General features: G+C 31.7%; 2 protein-coding genes across 4 annotated transcripts; both read left to right on the top strand.

Annotated features, from left to right (window-relative positions):
- Positions 1-303: 303 nt before the first annotated feature.
- Positions 304-1,070, top strand: LOC136208930 (uncharacterized). Its single transcript, XM_066000226.1, has one exon. The coding sequence runs from the start codon at positions 550-552 to the stop codon at positions 928-930; it is 381 nt and encodes a 126-aa protein (XP_065856298.1). The 5' UTR covers positions 304-549; the 3' UTR covers positions 931-1,070.
- Positions 744-14,313, top strand: LOC136208929 (uncharacterized). Of its 3 annotated transcripts, none has more exons than XM_066000222.1 (4): positions 744-884; positions 4,503-4,835; positions 5,714-5,823; positions 14,046-14,313. In XM_066000222.1, exons 2-4 carry the CDS (start codon positions 4,623-4,625, stop codon positions 14,185-14,187), a joined length of 465 nt encoding a protein of 154 aa, XP_065856294.1. In that variant the 5' UTR covers positions 744-884; positions 4,503-4,622; the 3' UTR covers positions 14,188-14,313. The 3 variants fall into 3 exon arrangements, with proteins under 3 accessions (XP_065856294.1, XP_065856296.1, XP_065856295.1); XM_066000224.1 differs by lacking the exon at positions 14,046-14,313 and adding an exon at positions 7,027-7,703; XM_066000223.1 differs by having other exon boundaries at positions 747-884; positions 4,516-4,835.
- Positions 14,314-17,638: the final 3,325 nt, after the last annotated feature.

Here is a 17,638-nt window from a genome sequence, read left to right as displayed (position 1 = left end):
CATTAATTTATATATTGATAAATTAAAAATTAATATTTTTTTTAAGCAAATATATCGGTAAAATGTTAAATTTCAATTAAATTATAAATTTATTAAATAATTTCTACCAACAAAAAAATAAATTTATTAAATAATAACAAATTATAGAACTCGTAACAATTTATTAAATTTTTTTTGATAAAACAATTTATTAATTTTATTATAATGAATTAAATATGTAAAAATTAAAAAATATACATTCTGCAACAAAATAAATAATTTGAAAAAACAAAGCATTTCTTTTTTCTTCTAGAAACAGAACATTTACCATATGGCCAACGGCAGGCGCTTCCCAGAAGCGCCGGCGACCTGAATAGTGGATATGAATCCAAAATTGTCAATGGAACCTTCTAATAAACGCGTTTTTGAATTTTCCAGGATGACGAAGAGATCACCGCTTTGTTAATCTCGTCGAATTCCTATCCAAAACCCCTATTTATAATTTCCCTCTTCTCTTTCTCCCCCTCTGCACTACACTCAAAAACTATAGATTCGATCTAAATCGCAACAATGGCTTCGATCTATACCTGCACAGAATGCGGTACCAATCTCAATTTAAGCACATCTTGTCTCTATCCGCCGGATTTCTATTTCGAGGCGGGAAATAGGGGCACGCTTTCTTTCGCTTCGATTGATTCTACCAAATTCAGGTTTGAGAGAGAGGATAAGATCAGACCTTTCTTTGAGACGCTGAATTATTGGGGAATTCAAAGGAAGAGGACGAAGATTATCTGTAATAGCTGTGGGCGGCTCGTGGGTTATATTTACGACGATGGACCTCCGCTTACTGATAGTCCCGGTCAGTTCCATATGGGTCCTAGCCAGGTTATCCCTCGGGCTCCCAGGTATCGCTTTAAGACTAAGGCTCTTAGGATCACATCAGAAACTTGAGGATTTTTTCATTATACTCGCTGAGTTTGTTTCGAATGTTGCTCTGTTTTTGCTTGTATATTTAGTGAGGTATAAAAGGATAGAAATCGTATTTTGTATATCTTGTTTCTAAATAATGAAAAATTTGTTTCTTTTTTTAACCTAGAAGCTGTTTTTGCTTGGGAAATTGTTTCTTCAATCTTGCTTTGTTTGTTTGGATGGGGTGCATAGAGTTTATTGAAAGGAGAGAAAGATAAATGTTTTGATGGTGAAGTGTTTAATAATTGTATGATAATTGTAAACAGTAGTTTTCATTCACCATTAGATCAGACGGATTAAATCTAAGCTTTAGGATGTTATTAGAGTCTATAATATGCTAGCTACTAGCTATGTTGTTGCGTTTGAATCCAAGACCCGAGATCACACAAGTGGGTGCTATACTGGTTGAGCATTTGTACGCAGCTGAAGTGAAAAATTCGATGATGCTCTTCGCCATGCTGGTGGATCCAGAAAGGGAAGTCCACAAGTGGGTGCTCTAGAGCGAGCATGAATAGGCAGAGAACCACACATTGAACCGGGCAAAAGGCTAGCATGAATCGAGTGGGGAAAATGTCATGGAAAATGTTTTGACACATATACTGGGTGTGATGCTTGCTAGTTGAGCTTTAATGTGGGATACATAGATGTCACCTTATTTTGAGTTAGTTATGCAGATCCAATTTAGTTTGGAGAGCTTATTGCTGGTCTTGAATTTGACTATGATGGATAGGCATTCATCTAGTCGTTGAACTGTTTCAGGAGCTGTTCCCACTCCTCTGATAAGTCCATAAGGACCAAAACCGGTAAGCATCGGAATTGGAAAGGATGAACCTCGGGAATATGGAGTCTCGGGTTGCCGTAAGGGTGTTGTTTCTGCACGAAAACTCTGATCTCGTAATAAATGGTATTAAAGCCTCTTAGACCAAGTGGTCGAAGGTTCAAATCCTAGCAACCCCGTTTGCTGATTAAATTTGAACACATAAAATGGGTTTGTATACACGTTTCAAGTTCCCGCACATTCACGTGCGGGATGTATGAGATTATAATAGTAACAATGACTATTCTTCGACGTTAACTATCTCCTTAATCTTCCGACTTTTAAGATTTAATACTTGTTTCCTTTTCCTTTTGATAGTGCTGCTTCACTCCCAACATTAAAATAGAAATTTTTTATTATAATTTAGAAATAACTACTTGTAACTATAAAACTACCAGCAACAATAAACAGCAAACGACTAACAATCGTTTGAACAAACAGTGAACAACTAACAATTTTTTTTTGATACCAACAAACAGTAAACAACAGTCTTTTGATATTGGTAGTTGTTGATCTTTGAATAATTGTTGAAAGGGGTAGTTGTTGATCTTTGAATGATTGATAGGGGTAGAGGTAAGGAAGGCTTGACAGGCTAGGAGTAATGATGATTTATGAGGTTGAAAGGGGTAGTTCTTGATCTTGAATGATTGGTTACAGGGGTAGAGGTAAGGATGGCTTGACAGACTAGGAGTAATGATGATTGATGAGGAGGTGGAATTAGAAGTGGATTGTCAGTTTGATATGTTTATGCTCTTAATTGGTTTATTTGCTTACAAATTGAACAGCTCTAAGAATAACATTGACAGCAATTTGAATTTCTGAATTCTGAATTTCTCCAATATTCCTTGGCAGAACGGAAATTGAAATGAAAATGAAAAGGGACACTGTGAAACATCATTTCTAGAAAAATGTAGCTAGTAAAGGATAATGGAATGGAAACAGAAAAGAAACGGAAACGGATACAAACTCGGGAAACGCTAGTGAAGAATTTGAATGTTATCAGTTATTAATGAAGAGAAGGGTTGCTGTCTGATTCACAGTTAATCTTTCCAGGGGTGTTTGTACTCTGTTTAGAAACTCTTGCTTTATTAGCTTTATATGAGATGAATTCCTCACTAACTTAGACTCAAGGTCTTGCGCCTAATAAGTCCCAGGCGTTGGCTGTGTTTAAAAGAGCCTTGTGTGCTCTGCAGGCTCTCCTCAAGCGCGCTTCTTCTGCGTTTTGATAAATGATTAAGTTTTAATTTGTTTTAATGTTCTCATTAAAATAAAAGCTTGATTAATCTCAACTGACGACAGAAAAGTAAGAAACTTAGAGGAGAGGAGCTCTTTTTGCCGTGAGACACAAAATCTGCTGCAGATCTAGTATCTTAATCTATGTTGCAACACTTAACTTAGTGTTTTTTTCCATTTAATCTTGTGTTTTTACGTGGTTTTGTCTTGTTTACATGGTTCTAAATGTGTGTTTTAGCTCACCATAACCTGTGCTTTAACTACGAATTAGTATCAAATATTAATAATTAAATTTTGTATCTATTTCTTTTTCATTTTCTGCGCCTTTTGTTTATTAAGCGTGCGCCTGAGCCTTGCACTTTACGCCTAGGCTCTAGGATCTCCTATTGCCTTAGGCGCTTTGCGCCTTTAACAACTATGCAATATGGAGTTGTGGATTTCTTAGAGCTTATTTGTTTCATGGAAAGGGATAAGAGTCAAATTTACTTCTAACTTATGAAATGGTGCAAGTTTAACCCTAACCTTTTACTGGTTTAACTGTTATTTAACGGCCACATCGTATCCCAAACAAGTTGTCGATAAATTGAAGCAGATTCGTACATTTTTTTTTTTGTTGGCTTTTGTAAATATAATAAGAAAAGTAAGAGACGTAGAGGAAAGGAGCTCATTTTGCAGTGCAACATAAAAAACCAACCGAGGTCTGCTGCAGGTCTAGTATCTTAATCTATGTTGCAACACTTAACTTGGTGTTTTTGACATTTAATCTTATGTTTTTATGTAGTTCTATCTTGTTTACGTGGTTCTAAGTGCGTTGTTTAGTTCACCATAACTTGTGCTTTAACTACTAATAGAGTACTTTAGTATCAAATATTGATAATTAAATTTCGTATCTGTTCTTTTTTTCATTTTCTGCGCTTTTTGTTTATCAAGCGCACCTGAGCCTTGCACCTTATTCCTATGCTCTAGGATCCCCTAGTGCCTTAGGCGCTTTGCGCCTTCAACAACTATGCAATCTGGAGTTGTGGATTTCTTACAGTTTATTTGTTTTATGGAAAGGGATAAGGGCCAAATTTAGTCATCACGTATGAAATGATACAAATTTAACAAATCTGAATTTTTGTAATTTTATTAGTAATACACTAAATATTTTAGACATAATTGATATTTGGAGGGTCTGGACTGACAGTTAATACCAGTCAAACTGGTTTTTTCTAATTTTCGATAGCTTATGGTTAAAATTGATCTTATTTGGAAATGTTAGGGTTAAATTTGCACCATTTCATATGTTAAGAGTCAAATTTGGTTTTTATTCTTGTGGAAATATAGGTGCTTGTCTTAAAGTGTTAATGTCCATATCTACCGGTCAATGTTTTATAACTTTTTCTATATCTTATCTAGTCATTAAATATTTTGATTTCTATGGCTACAAGTTAAGTCAATTCTTCAGTTTATGTATGTGTTTTGATATGCCGTTATCATAACTAACCTTCTTACATATAACAAGCCATCACGAGCAGAGCAGAGCTGGAGGCTAATCTACCAGTTATTTGAAAGTTAGGTTTGATCAGCAGTTCCGGAAATACCTTTTTAGGGGCTTTCTTTGGTTATTGAATTAGCCACAAGGATGAAGCAAACAAAACTGCAGACTGATAAAGAAATCATGGCTGCAAAACAGTCAGTTCCACCACCACCTCCTCCTCCGCCGCCACTTCCAAGTGGTGTGAGCGTCACGAACCAAGAAATTGCTAAGTTCTGGAGAAAGAAGCGCATTGCGGAAGAGGATCACCTTCTTGCTGCTATCAAGGCTGCAGCTCGTCTCAGAGCTCGAAATCTCACTGTAAGCTCTTCTTCTACTTGCACCTTTTACGGTTCTCTAATGCATACACTAGGAATCGAATTAGAGATCTAACTTGAGCCATTAGATGCCTGCCCTTTTCGTTCAAACCAACTCAAGCTATTAGATGTCCCATTTTTTTTAAACCAACCTTAAAAATAGGTTCTCTTTAAATAGCAGCTTTTTCGGTGCATACACTAGGAATCAAACTAAAGATCTAACTCGAGCCATTAAATGCCCTTTTCGTTCAAACCAACTTTAGATGGCCTTTTCGTTCAAACCAACCTTAAACTCTGGTTCTCTTTAAATAGCGGCTTTTTCAGTGCATACATTGGGAATCAAACTAAAGACGTAACTCGAGCCATTAGATGCGTTTTTCGTTCAAACCAACCTTAGATGCTCTTTTTGTTCAAACCAACTCAAGCTATTAGATGCTTTTCTTTTTTTTGCCAAACCAACCTTAAAAATTGATTTCTCTAAATAGCGGCTTTCTCAATGCATACACTAGGAATTAAACTAGAGATGTAACTTGAGCCATTAGATGCCCTTTTCGTTCAAACCGACCTTAAAAACCAGTTCTCTTTCAATAGCGGCCTTTTCAATGTATACACTAGGAATCAAACTAGAGACACAACTCGAGCTATTAGATGCCTTTTCGTTCAAACCAACTCAAACTATTAGATGCACTTTTCGTACAAACAAATCTTAAAAATTGGTTCTCTTTAAATAGCGGCTTTTTCAATACATACATTGGGAATCGAACTAGAGACGTAACTCAAGCTATTAGACGCCCTTTTTCGTTTTCGTTCAAACTAACGTTGATTGGCTCTCATATATACTTGATTTGAATCATGTTATTAATGAATTTGATGTGAATACAGGAAGAAGATTATAAGAACTTTGAAGAATCGTTGAAGGATGATAATGTTAAAAGCACAGATACGACAACAGATGAGTGTAACAAGGAAGTCAGAGTTGGCATTAAGGACTGGTTAGTTTGACTTTTTTACCTAATCATCTAAATTAATACTCTTTAAACCTAAACTATTATAAGAAATGAAAGCAACTGCCTACCTAAATAAAACAATAACAAAAATGAATTTCCATCAAATTCACTCTTCTTCCACAATATTTTAGTAGAGATCCCCTCAACTTGTCCAAAAAGCCTGATTGGCCTCTGAAATTTCAAAGGATCCTGATAGCCCCCTAAACTTACATAAAATGTTCAGTTAACCACCTGAACTTGCGTAAAATGTAATCAATTGATCACTGAAATACAAAAAAGTAAGTTAAATGCGGAAAATGTATTGCATGTGTCTTAGAATGGTAATACGCAATTCACATAATAGATTAAAAAGGAAGTTCCTACTTGCTCAACTATAAAACTTTTCTTTTCTAAAATTAGAACCGCATAGCCTAATATTGGTCGTTTTACTTTTTCTAAGACGTGTGCAATACATTTTCCGCATTTAACTTACTTTTTTTTTTTTTTGCATTCGAGCGATCAATTGATTACATTTTACGTAAGTTCAGAAGGCTAACTGGACATTTTATGCAAGTTGAAGAGGTTATCGGAATATTTTGAAAATTCAGGGGTCAATCAAGCTTTTTGAACAAGTTCAGGGGGCAAATGATGTATTAATCAAAAAAAAAAAAGTGAAAGAATCAATTAAAACCATCAAATACAGAACTGGTCCACATATATTGCCTTCAAGGCGTTCTAAAAATGTCGGTGATTCAATTCCAATCTTACCATTTGAGGACCTTATAATTAATTTGTCATGCGAGCAAGTAGCATAAAAAGATTCATTACTTTGAAAATCTTCTTGCTCTTCAATAGATGTACATGTGCATTTTCTATATTTTTTTCTCATCATTGCAGAACTAACATGATCCAATCTTTCATACTAAATCTTATAAGTGTCTGAATCTCTAAACTTTTGACTTACTGTAGATTTGCTTCAATCATATTGATGAATGTGAAATATAAATTAAATGATAAAATATTAAATTTTTCTGGTATATATTTCTTTCTTAAAATTATATTTGTAACATAAACACATTCATGATTTCCTTCCCTTACAGGCTCAATATGATATTCATTTATGCGAATATCTTTAAAACTTAATAAATTTCTGTGAGATTTTGGAGAAAATAATGCATTATTTATAATAAATTTTGTTCCTTTTGGTAGGATTACATTGACTCTGTCGGAGCCTACAAGTGTTACTAGATATTGTAATAACAATTGCTTCTTCCTTTCTTAAAGAAGAAAAATATTTTGCATCTTTAAGAATAATGTATAGTGACACTATCCATAATACATATATTTGCTTCATTTATATCTTGAAGTGAATTAATACCAAGGAAGAATTCATGTTTTTCATTGAAGAAAATAAGAACATATTATTATTGATTCAGAATAAAAATTGCATGAAAAAAAAACAATACATTCATAGAACAAAATAAAGTTATCAAATGAAACACGTGATAATAATTATCTTTTTTTTTGTGGGTGCTGGAGTGAAAAAACCTGCCATATCCAAATGAGATATATCAATGGGTTCATTTTCATTAAAGACACAATTAGTTTCAATATTTGTGTCTTTCTTTTTCATTGATGCTTAATAAAGTAAAACCAGATGTTTTGTTGTACGTGACCAATGACCGGTCATACCACAATAGTCGCATGAAGTTTCATTTCCATTTGAACTATAACTTTAATTATTCTTTTTTATTAAATTTATCAATTTGATTTTTCCATTTCTGGTGGGAATTTGTATTTTTATTATTATTAGCGTGACCATATCCATGGTCACAATTATGTCAATGATTATTATTTTCATTATTATATGATGTTGCATTCATTTCTGGAAATGCAGTCGATCCAGTAGGGCGAGACTCGTGGTTTTGCATTAAAAGCCCATTATTTTGTTTTGTTACAAGCTGATAAGAAATTAATTCATAATAATTTTTGAAGTCTTTCTCTTTATATTGTTGCTGCAGGAGCACATTAGATGCATGAAAAGTAGAGAAAGTTTTCTCTAACTTTGCATCTCGATTAAAAATCTCATAATCTTAATTGCATCGTGTTATAACAAGTTTTATCAACTTTTGGTTGTCATGTCTTTCTTTTAAATTAAAGAACAAATGGATCTTTAACAGTCAGATTTCAGCCCTTTATTAAGATGATGTCGGAGAAAAATCATCGCTTTGCACGATTTTGCAAATTAGCATCATTTTTTTCTTTGATGGTATCTCTGAGACTCTGGCCTCTAAATGGATTTCCGCATCCAACACCCACGTAAGATAATTCTTTCCCGAAATGTCAAGTACCACAAATTCTACGTTTGTAAGATTCGATATGTTTGAAATTAATTGGATGAATAAATTCGTGCTGAAGTTAATCGAACGAGTAAACTCGTGTTGATAACGTGTTATAAAATTACATATTATAATGTAATTATAACGACATCTATATGTAGACCATAATGTGATTATAACCTATACTTATAATGACATACTTATATAAGTGATTATATATGTAATTTTATAACACGCTATCAACACGAGTTTACTCGTTCGATTAACTTTAGCACGGATTTGTTCATCCAATTAATCTCAAACATATCGAATCTTACAAATGTAGAATTTGTGGTACTTGACATTTCTGGAAAGAATTATCTTACGTGGGTGTTGGATGCAGAAATCCATTTAGAGGATAGAATCTCAGAGATACCATCAAAGAAAAAATGATGCTAATTTGCAAAATCGTGCAAAGCGATGATTTTTCTCTGTCATCGTCTTGATGAAGGGCTGAAATCTGTCTGTTAAAGATCCATTTGTTCTTTGGAAATTTTTTAAAAAAATGGTATGACAACCAAAAGTTGATAAAACTTGTTATGACATGATGCAATTAAGATTTTTAATCGGTAACAAAATATAATTCTTCCCTTTTTAAGATTGCATCTCGATTAAAATTAGGTGAAGCTGATATTACCGATGAAATTAAGTTAGAGAAAACTTTCTCTACTTTTCATGCATCTAATGTGCTCCTGCAGCAGCAATATAGAGAGAAAGACTTCAAAAATTATTATGAATTAATTTCTTATCAGCTTGTAACAAAACAGAATAATGAGCTTTTAATGCAAAACCACGAGTCTCGTCCTACTGGATCGACTGCATTCCAGAAGTGAATGCAACATCATATAATAATAATTGTGGAAATAATTGTGATCATGGATATGGTCATAACCATGGCGCTAATAAAAATACAAATTCCCACCAGAAATGGAAAAATCAAATTGATAAAAAAGAATAATTAAAGTCATAGTTCAAATGAAACTTCATGCGACCATTGTGGTATGACCGGTCATTGGTCACGTACGACAAAACATCTGGTTTTACTTTATCAAGCATCAATAAAAAAGAAAGACACAAATATTGAAACTAATTGTGTCTTTAATGAAAATGAACCCATTGATATATCTCATTTGGATATGGCAGGTTTTTTCATACCCGGACCCACAGAAAAAAGATAATTATTATCACGTGTTTCATTTGATAACTTTATTCTATGAATGTATTGTTTTTTTCATGCAATTTTTATTCTGAATCAATAATACTATGTTCTTATTTTCTTCAATGAAGAACATGAATTCTTCCCTAGTATTAATTCACTGCAAGATATAAATGAAGCAAATATATGTATCATGGATAGTGTCACTACACACTATTCTTAAAGATGTAAAAAGTTTTTCTTCTTTAAGAAAGGGAGAAGCAATTTGTTATTACAATATCTGGTAACACAAAATTAATTGACGGCTCCGAGAGAGCCAGTGTAATCCTACCAAAAAGAACAGAATTTATTATAAATAATGCATTATTTTCTCCAAAATCTCACAGAAATTTGTTAGGTTTTAAAGATATTCGCATAAATGAATATCATATTGAGTCTGTAAGTGAAGGAAATCATGAATGTGTTTATGTTACAAATATAATTTCAGGGAAGAAATGTATACTAGAAAAATTTAATACTTTATCCTTTGGTTTATATTTCACATTCATCAATGTGATTGAAGCAAATCTTACAGTAAATCAAAAGCTTACAGATTCAGATACTTATAAGATTTAGTATGATAGATTGGGTCATCCTAGTTCTATAATGATGAGAAAAATTATGGAAAATGCACATCCATTGAAGAACCAAAAGAATTTTCAAAATAATGAATCTTTTTATACTACTTGTTCGCAAGGCAAATTGATTATAAGGTCCTCGAATGGTAAGATTGGAATTGAATCACTGATATTTTTAAAACGCCTTGAAGGCAATATATGTGGACCCATTCATTCACAATGTAGACCATTTATGTATTTTATGGTTTTAATTAATTCTTTTACTTTTTTTTTTTTTTTTGAAGAGAATTGATTCTTCTGCTTGATGGTCACATGTATGTTTATTATTATCACGCCATATGGCATTTGCGAGATTACTTGCTCAAATAATTAGAGTAAGAGTGCAGATTCTTGATTATCCAATTAAGACAATTTGTCTTGATAATGCCGGTGAATTCACACATTTAATGATTATTCTATGTCATTTAAGGTAAATGTTGAATATCATGTAGCCTATATTCATACAAAAATGGTCTAACCGAATCATTTATTAAACGTCTGTAATTATTCACTAGATCATTGCTCATGCTAACTAATCTTCTTACATATGTATGGGGATATACAATTTTACATGCAATGTCACTTGTACGTATATTAGACTGACAAACTATTTCTCCATTACAATTAGCTTTTGATCATGAGTCCAATATTTTTCATATAAGAGTTTTTGGATAAGCTATACCAGCGGTTAATGCACCAATTCATATTGAATTCTTGAAGAAAAACATGATGATCGTTCTCAAACACGTCTGAAGCATGGAAGACCTTTTGGTTTTTAGAATAAAAATCCTAGAAAAAGAAAATTGATCAATGATAATAATGATTCTATTGAAGATATAAATACTAACACAAACACACTTTCTGAAGAAGTGCAAACACCTAAAGTTGTTAAAAATGAAGAGATTTTAATAAATTATGTTAGTTCTGAAAAAGATGTAATTAAAGGAAATAACGTGGACCATATTTTTTCATATAATGTGGTAATAAACATTATAGATGAAAATATGGACTATAAACCAAAATTTGTTCAAGAATGTCAAAATAGAGATGGTGGAAAAAATGGAAAGATGCAAGTAGAATTGAATACTCTTAAAAAACGTGAGATTTTTGGATTAATAGTCTGAACACTAGAAAATGTTAAACCCGTAGGATACAAACAAGTATTTGTTAGAAAGAGAAATGAAAAAACCTTGTTGCACAAGGTTTTTTCGATAGACCTAGGATTGATTATGAGGAGGCATGTTGTGGATACGACAACTTTTCGATATCTCATTAGTTCGGCAGTACAAGAAAGATTGAGCAACATATCCATCCAAGTTAGTTATTTATGTTTTGTTCTAACTCAAACAAATTCCAACGCAAGTTCTTAATTCATAATCATTTTGATCTCATCAGAAATAAAAGACATAATACGTCTCCAGCCCTCCAAGTTCTCCAAACACTACAACTAACCCCTGAACTTCAAAATGTTACAACTAACCTCCTCAACCTATTTATTTGGAACAAATAACCCTTCAAATGCCACGTGACAACGCGTGATTGGAGCTTTAAAATGTTACAACTAACCCTCTACTATTACATACTGCCAATCACTCACTAGGGGTGTTCAAAAACCGAACTGGACCGAAATAATCGATCGAACCAATCATTTCAATTTTTCGGCCTATTAGATTCAGTTTCGGTTTTAGTTTATAAAACATATCGGTAATATGGTCCGTTCGTTTTTTGTGACAAAATTACCGAATTAACTGAAATAAAAAATTAATTAGATTATTATTTATAAATTATTTCTAAGAGTACTTTTACTGTTTACTTTTTTTCTTTAAATTGATTATTAGTTAATTTTAATCTTAAAGTAATAGGTTACATAGGTTATACTTTTACTTTACTGTTGTTATTTAATATAGATTTGAATTTTCCCTCGTGTTTAATATAGAAAAAAAAAATGTGGTGAAGCTCTTAGCCTGTTGGTTGAGAGCTTACCTATGATCCTAGAGGTCATGGGTTCAAATCACATAAGGTGGGGTGGGTTGGGGATTTTTCTTTCTCTTTAATGTAATCTTCTTTTGTTTAATATAAATGCATTGCGTACAACTTTTGAAAAAAAAAATATAGAAAAATAATTACGACTATACACGCTTAGTATTTTGTGTTTAAAAATTGGCATTACATTGATTAGATTTATGATTACAAATTCAAGAATTTGTTATAATATATAATGACATGTATATCATATAACTTATTAGAGTGTAGAAATTTTACAAAATTATATTTATTAATCTGTATTTTATTTTAACAATTTAGTATGTTTTGAAATTGGAAACCGAACCGAATTGAACCAAAAAATTCAATTTGGTTCGTTTCAGTTTGTTAATATTATTTGGTTAGATTCGGCTCTCATTTTTAGGGACTATTCAGTATTTAGTTATTTAGGTTTGGTTCAGTAACTGACCATTGAACACCCCTATCACTCACTGCCATATGAATTTGAGTTGTTATTTGTTCTAAATAAGCAAGTTGAGGGGTTGGTTGTAACGTTTTGAAGTTCAGGGGGCCAGTTGTAATTTTTGGATAACTTGAGGGGTTGATGATGTATTATGCCTAAATCAAAATCACACCAACTTTATACTTGATCACATGGCAATAATCTCAACAATATAATTATCTTATTCATTCATGTCATCCAAACATTTCAAAGCATATATATATATATATATATATACCGAACAATTCAATTTACATAAATAATTGTATATGTGTGTACATACATACATATATAAATATAAGCAATTACATTTACCTTTGTCCCATTAAGCAAATCAAATTGTTCGGGTTCGTGTTAACCCATCACTTGCTCCCCTATAAACATAGAATGCATTTTCTGTAATTAATTAAACTATATGTCAAACTAAAGATGCTTACGCATGTAAAAACCCTCCAAAACCCTAAAAAAACATTTAAAAGTTCTATTAAAATTCTGGAATTAAAACATAGAAAAACAGTGAAAATGAAAAACAAAGTTTCATAAAATGCATTTGTTTATGACTTAATTTTGAAGCTTTTAGAGTACAAATTTGGAATCATGTAAATAACATTTTGTAAAGATATGTCTTAAGTTTATTCTGCAACTTGAATTGTTGCAATCAGAGTTCATATGAAATAGTTATGGCCAAAATACGAATGATTATCAAATTTACCAACAATCATAAACAAGAAAAAGAAAATCGAATTTCAACCCCAATGGTCGCTAAATTCGATCGAAATGAAATCAAAACAAAATTAATAGTATGAAATCTTTTTAGGGACTTAAATACTTAATTAAAATACGTTTTAACACCCACAAAATAAAATTTGAGGGTCAAATCATGAAATATCAAAATCCTAACGCATATATTCTTCGATCAAAATCAGAACAATCTTGAACGAAATGTACATTTCCTAAAATGTTTTTTACACGAGGATCAAGAATATGATATTTTTATTCCTCAAAGATCGTCGAAAAAGCTTCTATAATGATCGAAAAACAAAGAAGAGAAAAAAAGATTAAGATCCTTTAGCTTTTGTGGTGAAGCTCTTAGCCTAGTGGTTGAGAGCTTACTTATGACTAGAGAGGTTATGGATTCAAATCACATCCGGGTCTGGTAGAGATTTTTCTTTCTTTTTTAATGTAAGCGCATTGTGCGCAAATTTTAAAAAAAAAAATTGAAAAAAAAAATCATTTAACTTCCAAATGAAACGCGACAGTTATCAAATCTTTTTCTTTCTCTTTCAAATAAAGTTTAAAGACTAAAAAGCCCTTAAAAAATGTATGATTTTTATTTTAAGAGAAATTACCAAAACCCCTTTATTTAAAACATTAAAATTAATATATGTATACTATATATAAAATTATGAAAATTTTGGGATGTTACACTGTCATACGATGGATATGTTATATACATATTGATGTAGAATTTTATGTGACGATAAGCTGATAAATAGATTTTTGTTGACTCGTTTTATCCGTTCTCCGATGGGTTTTTTCCCCTCAAAATGCAGGTGGACAAAGAGCAAATATGCATACTTGAATGAACCAGCCATGGAAATGGATGCTAACAAAAGAAAAGCTTCAAGTTATGTTCCAAATTATTTGTCATATAACCCAACTCCTCTATATCCTACTTCTCTTGGGGTGTTTTAAATTTATATTTCTATTTGTTCTTATGATTTGTGAATTTCTGTTGATATTTCTATTTTTGGTTATAAAGAAATATGTCTTATGGTAAAAAAGATCTGTAACATAATAAATTGAATGTCTAATTTTCAAGGATAAGGTGTAAAATACTCTTAATGTTTATATTTAGGAGCAATTTTACCCCTAACGTTTAAAATGGTGCAATTTTACTCTTAATGTTGGTAGCTAAGAGCTTTTACCCCTAATGTAGACAGGTTTGGTCAGTTGAAGTAATTATTAATCAAATTGCATTTTCAGTCATAAATCTTATCATCTACACTTTACATGTGCGTTATTTTATCACATAGTGACAAATCACAAACATATGATTAAACGTGAAAAAATAAAAAAAATATACAGTATTTTGTATGATTTGGATAAAAAAAATTCAAATATTTCACTGAATTTAAAAATATTAATTTTCAATTCTATTATTAAATCACATATTTTTTTAAAATCAACTTACATGCTATGTGTAGAATAAGAAACGAAATATATGTATTTTATAATAATATCTAAAATTGATCAAACTTACCAACGTTGGAGATAAAATTGCTCTTGGCTGACAAAGTTAGATGTAAAATTGCAGCATTTTAGATGTTAGAGGTAATTTGCTCATGCCTGTTAACATTAGGGATATTTTTGAATATTCACCCAATTTTCAATGATTTTTTTTGTATTAAATTATTTAAATCAATCAATCAGAAATTTTTAAAAAAAAAACTTATGTCATGAAATAATCTTTAGAATTATGTCTAAGTAAAAAGCATCCTTGTCTCATGATCTTTCATTTGTAGTGCATATTAAACTCTTGTTTATGTCAGATTAAGCTCTTACTTGTCCAATTGATTAGTTGTAAATATCTAATACAGTTAAAAAAAGTGTTATTAATTTTATCTGCGTTTGAAATTATATTTTACATCTCGAAATAAGGTTTTTACAGTTTTCTTATAGCCACTTTACACATTAAAAACTGTTTCGAACTGTTAAAAATAAAAATTTCTAGCATGGGCGAAATGAATAACACTCTGTTAATCGAGTTTTATATTCAAAACTAAATTTTATGCTCATCATGAGCTTAATGTGATAGAAAATAAAAGATTAGTAGATGATGTGTTCAAATAAAAAATCTTAATACATTAAAAAATGAAAGATCGGGGGGTCTCAGTATGCTTTTTGCCTCAGTATGCTTAATACAACATGTGGTTGCCACGTTACTGTTGCTCCAATCATATTTATAAGGTGTCACTAAAGTCAACATTCTAGTGGAGCAAGTCGTCGGATTCGGGCGTAGTGACACTATTGACGAAGGAAATCTACTATTTTAGTGACTGTATTGTCTCAAAATATACTTTAGTGATGATCATTGACGTAAATACTCTATATTTTAATGATTGAGAGTGTTTTTTACCCTTCATTTATATGTTTTCTTATATTTTCCTCTAGTATAAACATATCAGCTTAATATTTCAAAATACATTTAAATTTATTTTTATTTCCAAAAGAACAACATGAAACCAAACTATCTAGTATGATTTATTCTTTTCACCCTCTTATTTTCTTCTCTTCTATTCTCTTTTGTTATTTTTTTTTATTTTTTTTAAAAATGTTAACTTTTGGAGAAATAATTTGCATATAGGAAAATTTATTCCAATAAATGAAATTTCATGTTTTCCATCTCTATAAAATTACCTGAATCTCCAAATATTCTTCTAGAATCCATAAGTAATAAATTCAAACAGCCACACATTACAAGCTATAAGGAGATTCCCACTCTTCGGTTCACTCTAAAATTACAAAACTGTATGGAGTTGTTTGGAGCTAATAAGGCTCTCTTATGTCAGATGACCCATCTTATAGTAACATGATAATCTGCAAATCGTTTAGTAAACATGTCCCCTATAATGGCTCAAGATAGTTAATTCTTGAAGGAGATTTATACAACATAGATTCCTAACGTCATTGGCAACCCATTTTGGTACATTGCAGTAGAGCAATAGAAACATATATTGCATGATTAAAGACCTTTAGATGAGATTGGGCTCATGACCAAAAACTTATTAAAATGGAGAATACTCATGATAACTAGTCTTAATGGGATACAACATAGACTTATACAACATAGATTCCTAACGTACAATAATCATTAAAAGCCTGAGATGTAAATGTACCAATGTTATCAAATTGAGACAAGTTATCATGAGATGTATAATAATATGATATCACGTCGATTTCTTTACATCGGATAATGTCCCTGTGAGGTGCCGTTGTGCTCGACCGGGGTCACTTCGATACCTAAGTTAGTAATTTCCTGAGTGAGAATAATCTGTAATCACAAAGGAGAGCTAGAATAATGTGTAACTTTTGACACCTTATCACATGGGTATTTATATAGGATTAAGTGATACCGTAATGGCTCTCCTTTAATGCCTTTAATGAAGTGTAATGCTCTTTTAATGCAACTTAACTATGATCTTTACCCTCGGGTCGTTATTGTCTTTAAGGAATCATTAATATAAGCATTAATGATGATGATTCCGTCGCTTAACGGCTTAGTGTCATGCCTTAGCGGATCGAGTAAGGGCGTACCTCTCTACATGGCGGACCCAGGATAACCAAGGGTGTATCACTATATGAGTATCATTCATCTGCCTTTCCACTAGGCGAACGTCGTATATCCTGAGCTAGCGAGTCTCTTGCGGCTTTTCCTCCTTTTAATCCTTCTTCCAGGGAAGGTTCCCAGCGAAGTCCTAACGATAACATTGTGAATGTTATCATAATCATTTATTGGAATCGAAAGGCTGAGATGTACAATAATCATTGAAAGCCTGAGATGTAAATGCACTAGCGTTATCAAGAAGAATTGTCTTAATTGGATAATCAAAAAATTCTACTCGCAATATAATGATTTGAACAAGTAATCTTGTAAAGGCCATACTACATGATGATTAATTAAGCATATACATGCGACCATCTAAATGGTCCATATGATGGATGAGTTGGTATATATACATATTTCACATTGAATGCGTCTTAAAAATATTGGTGATTCAATTCCAATCTTAGCCTTTGAGTGCCTTGTGATTAATTCTTCTCACGAACAACACAAAATTCATTATTTTGAAGACTTCTTTTTCTTTAATGGATGTCCATGTGAATTTTCTATTATTTTTCTCATCATTATGGAACTAGGATGATCTAATGGATCATACCAAATTTTATTAATATATGAATCTGTAATATTCTTGCTTACGGTAAAATTTATTTTAGTTGCATTAATAATTTTATAGTACAAATCAGAGGATTAAGTATTAAACTTTTGTAGTACACATTTATTCGCTTGTAACATAAATATATTCTTGATTCCTCAGTTATATTCTCAATGTGATATATATTTATGTGAATACCTTTCAAGTTT

This window comes from Euphorbia lathyris, chromosome 10 (genome assembly GCF_963576675.1).
Source record: "Euphorbia lathyris chromosome 10, ddEupLath1.1, whole genome shotgun sequence".
Classification (NCBI taxonomy): domain Eukaryota; kingdom Viridiplantae; phylum Streptophyta; class Magnoliopsida; order Malpighiales; family Euphorbiaceae; genus Euphorbia; species Euphorbia lathyris.
The sequence above is the reverse complement of the archived record's forward strand: the minus strand, read 5'-3'. Positions and strand labels throughout refer to the sequence as shown.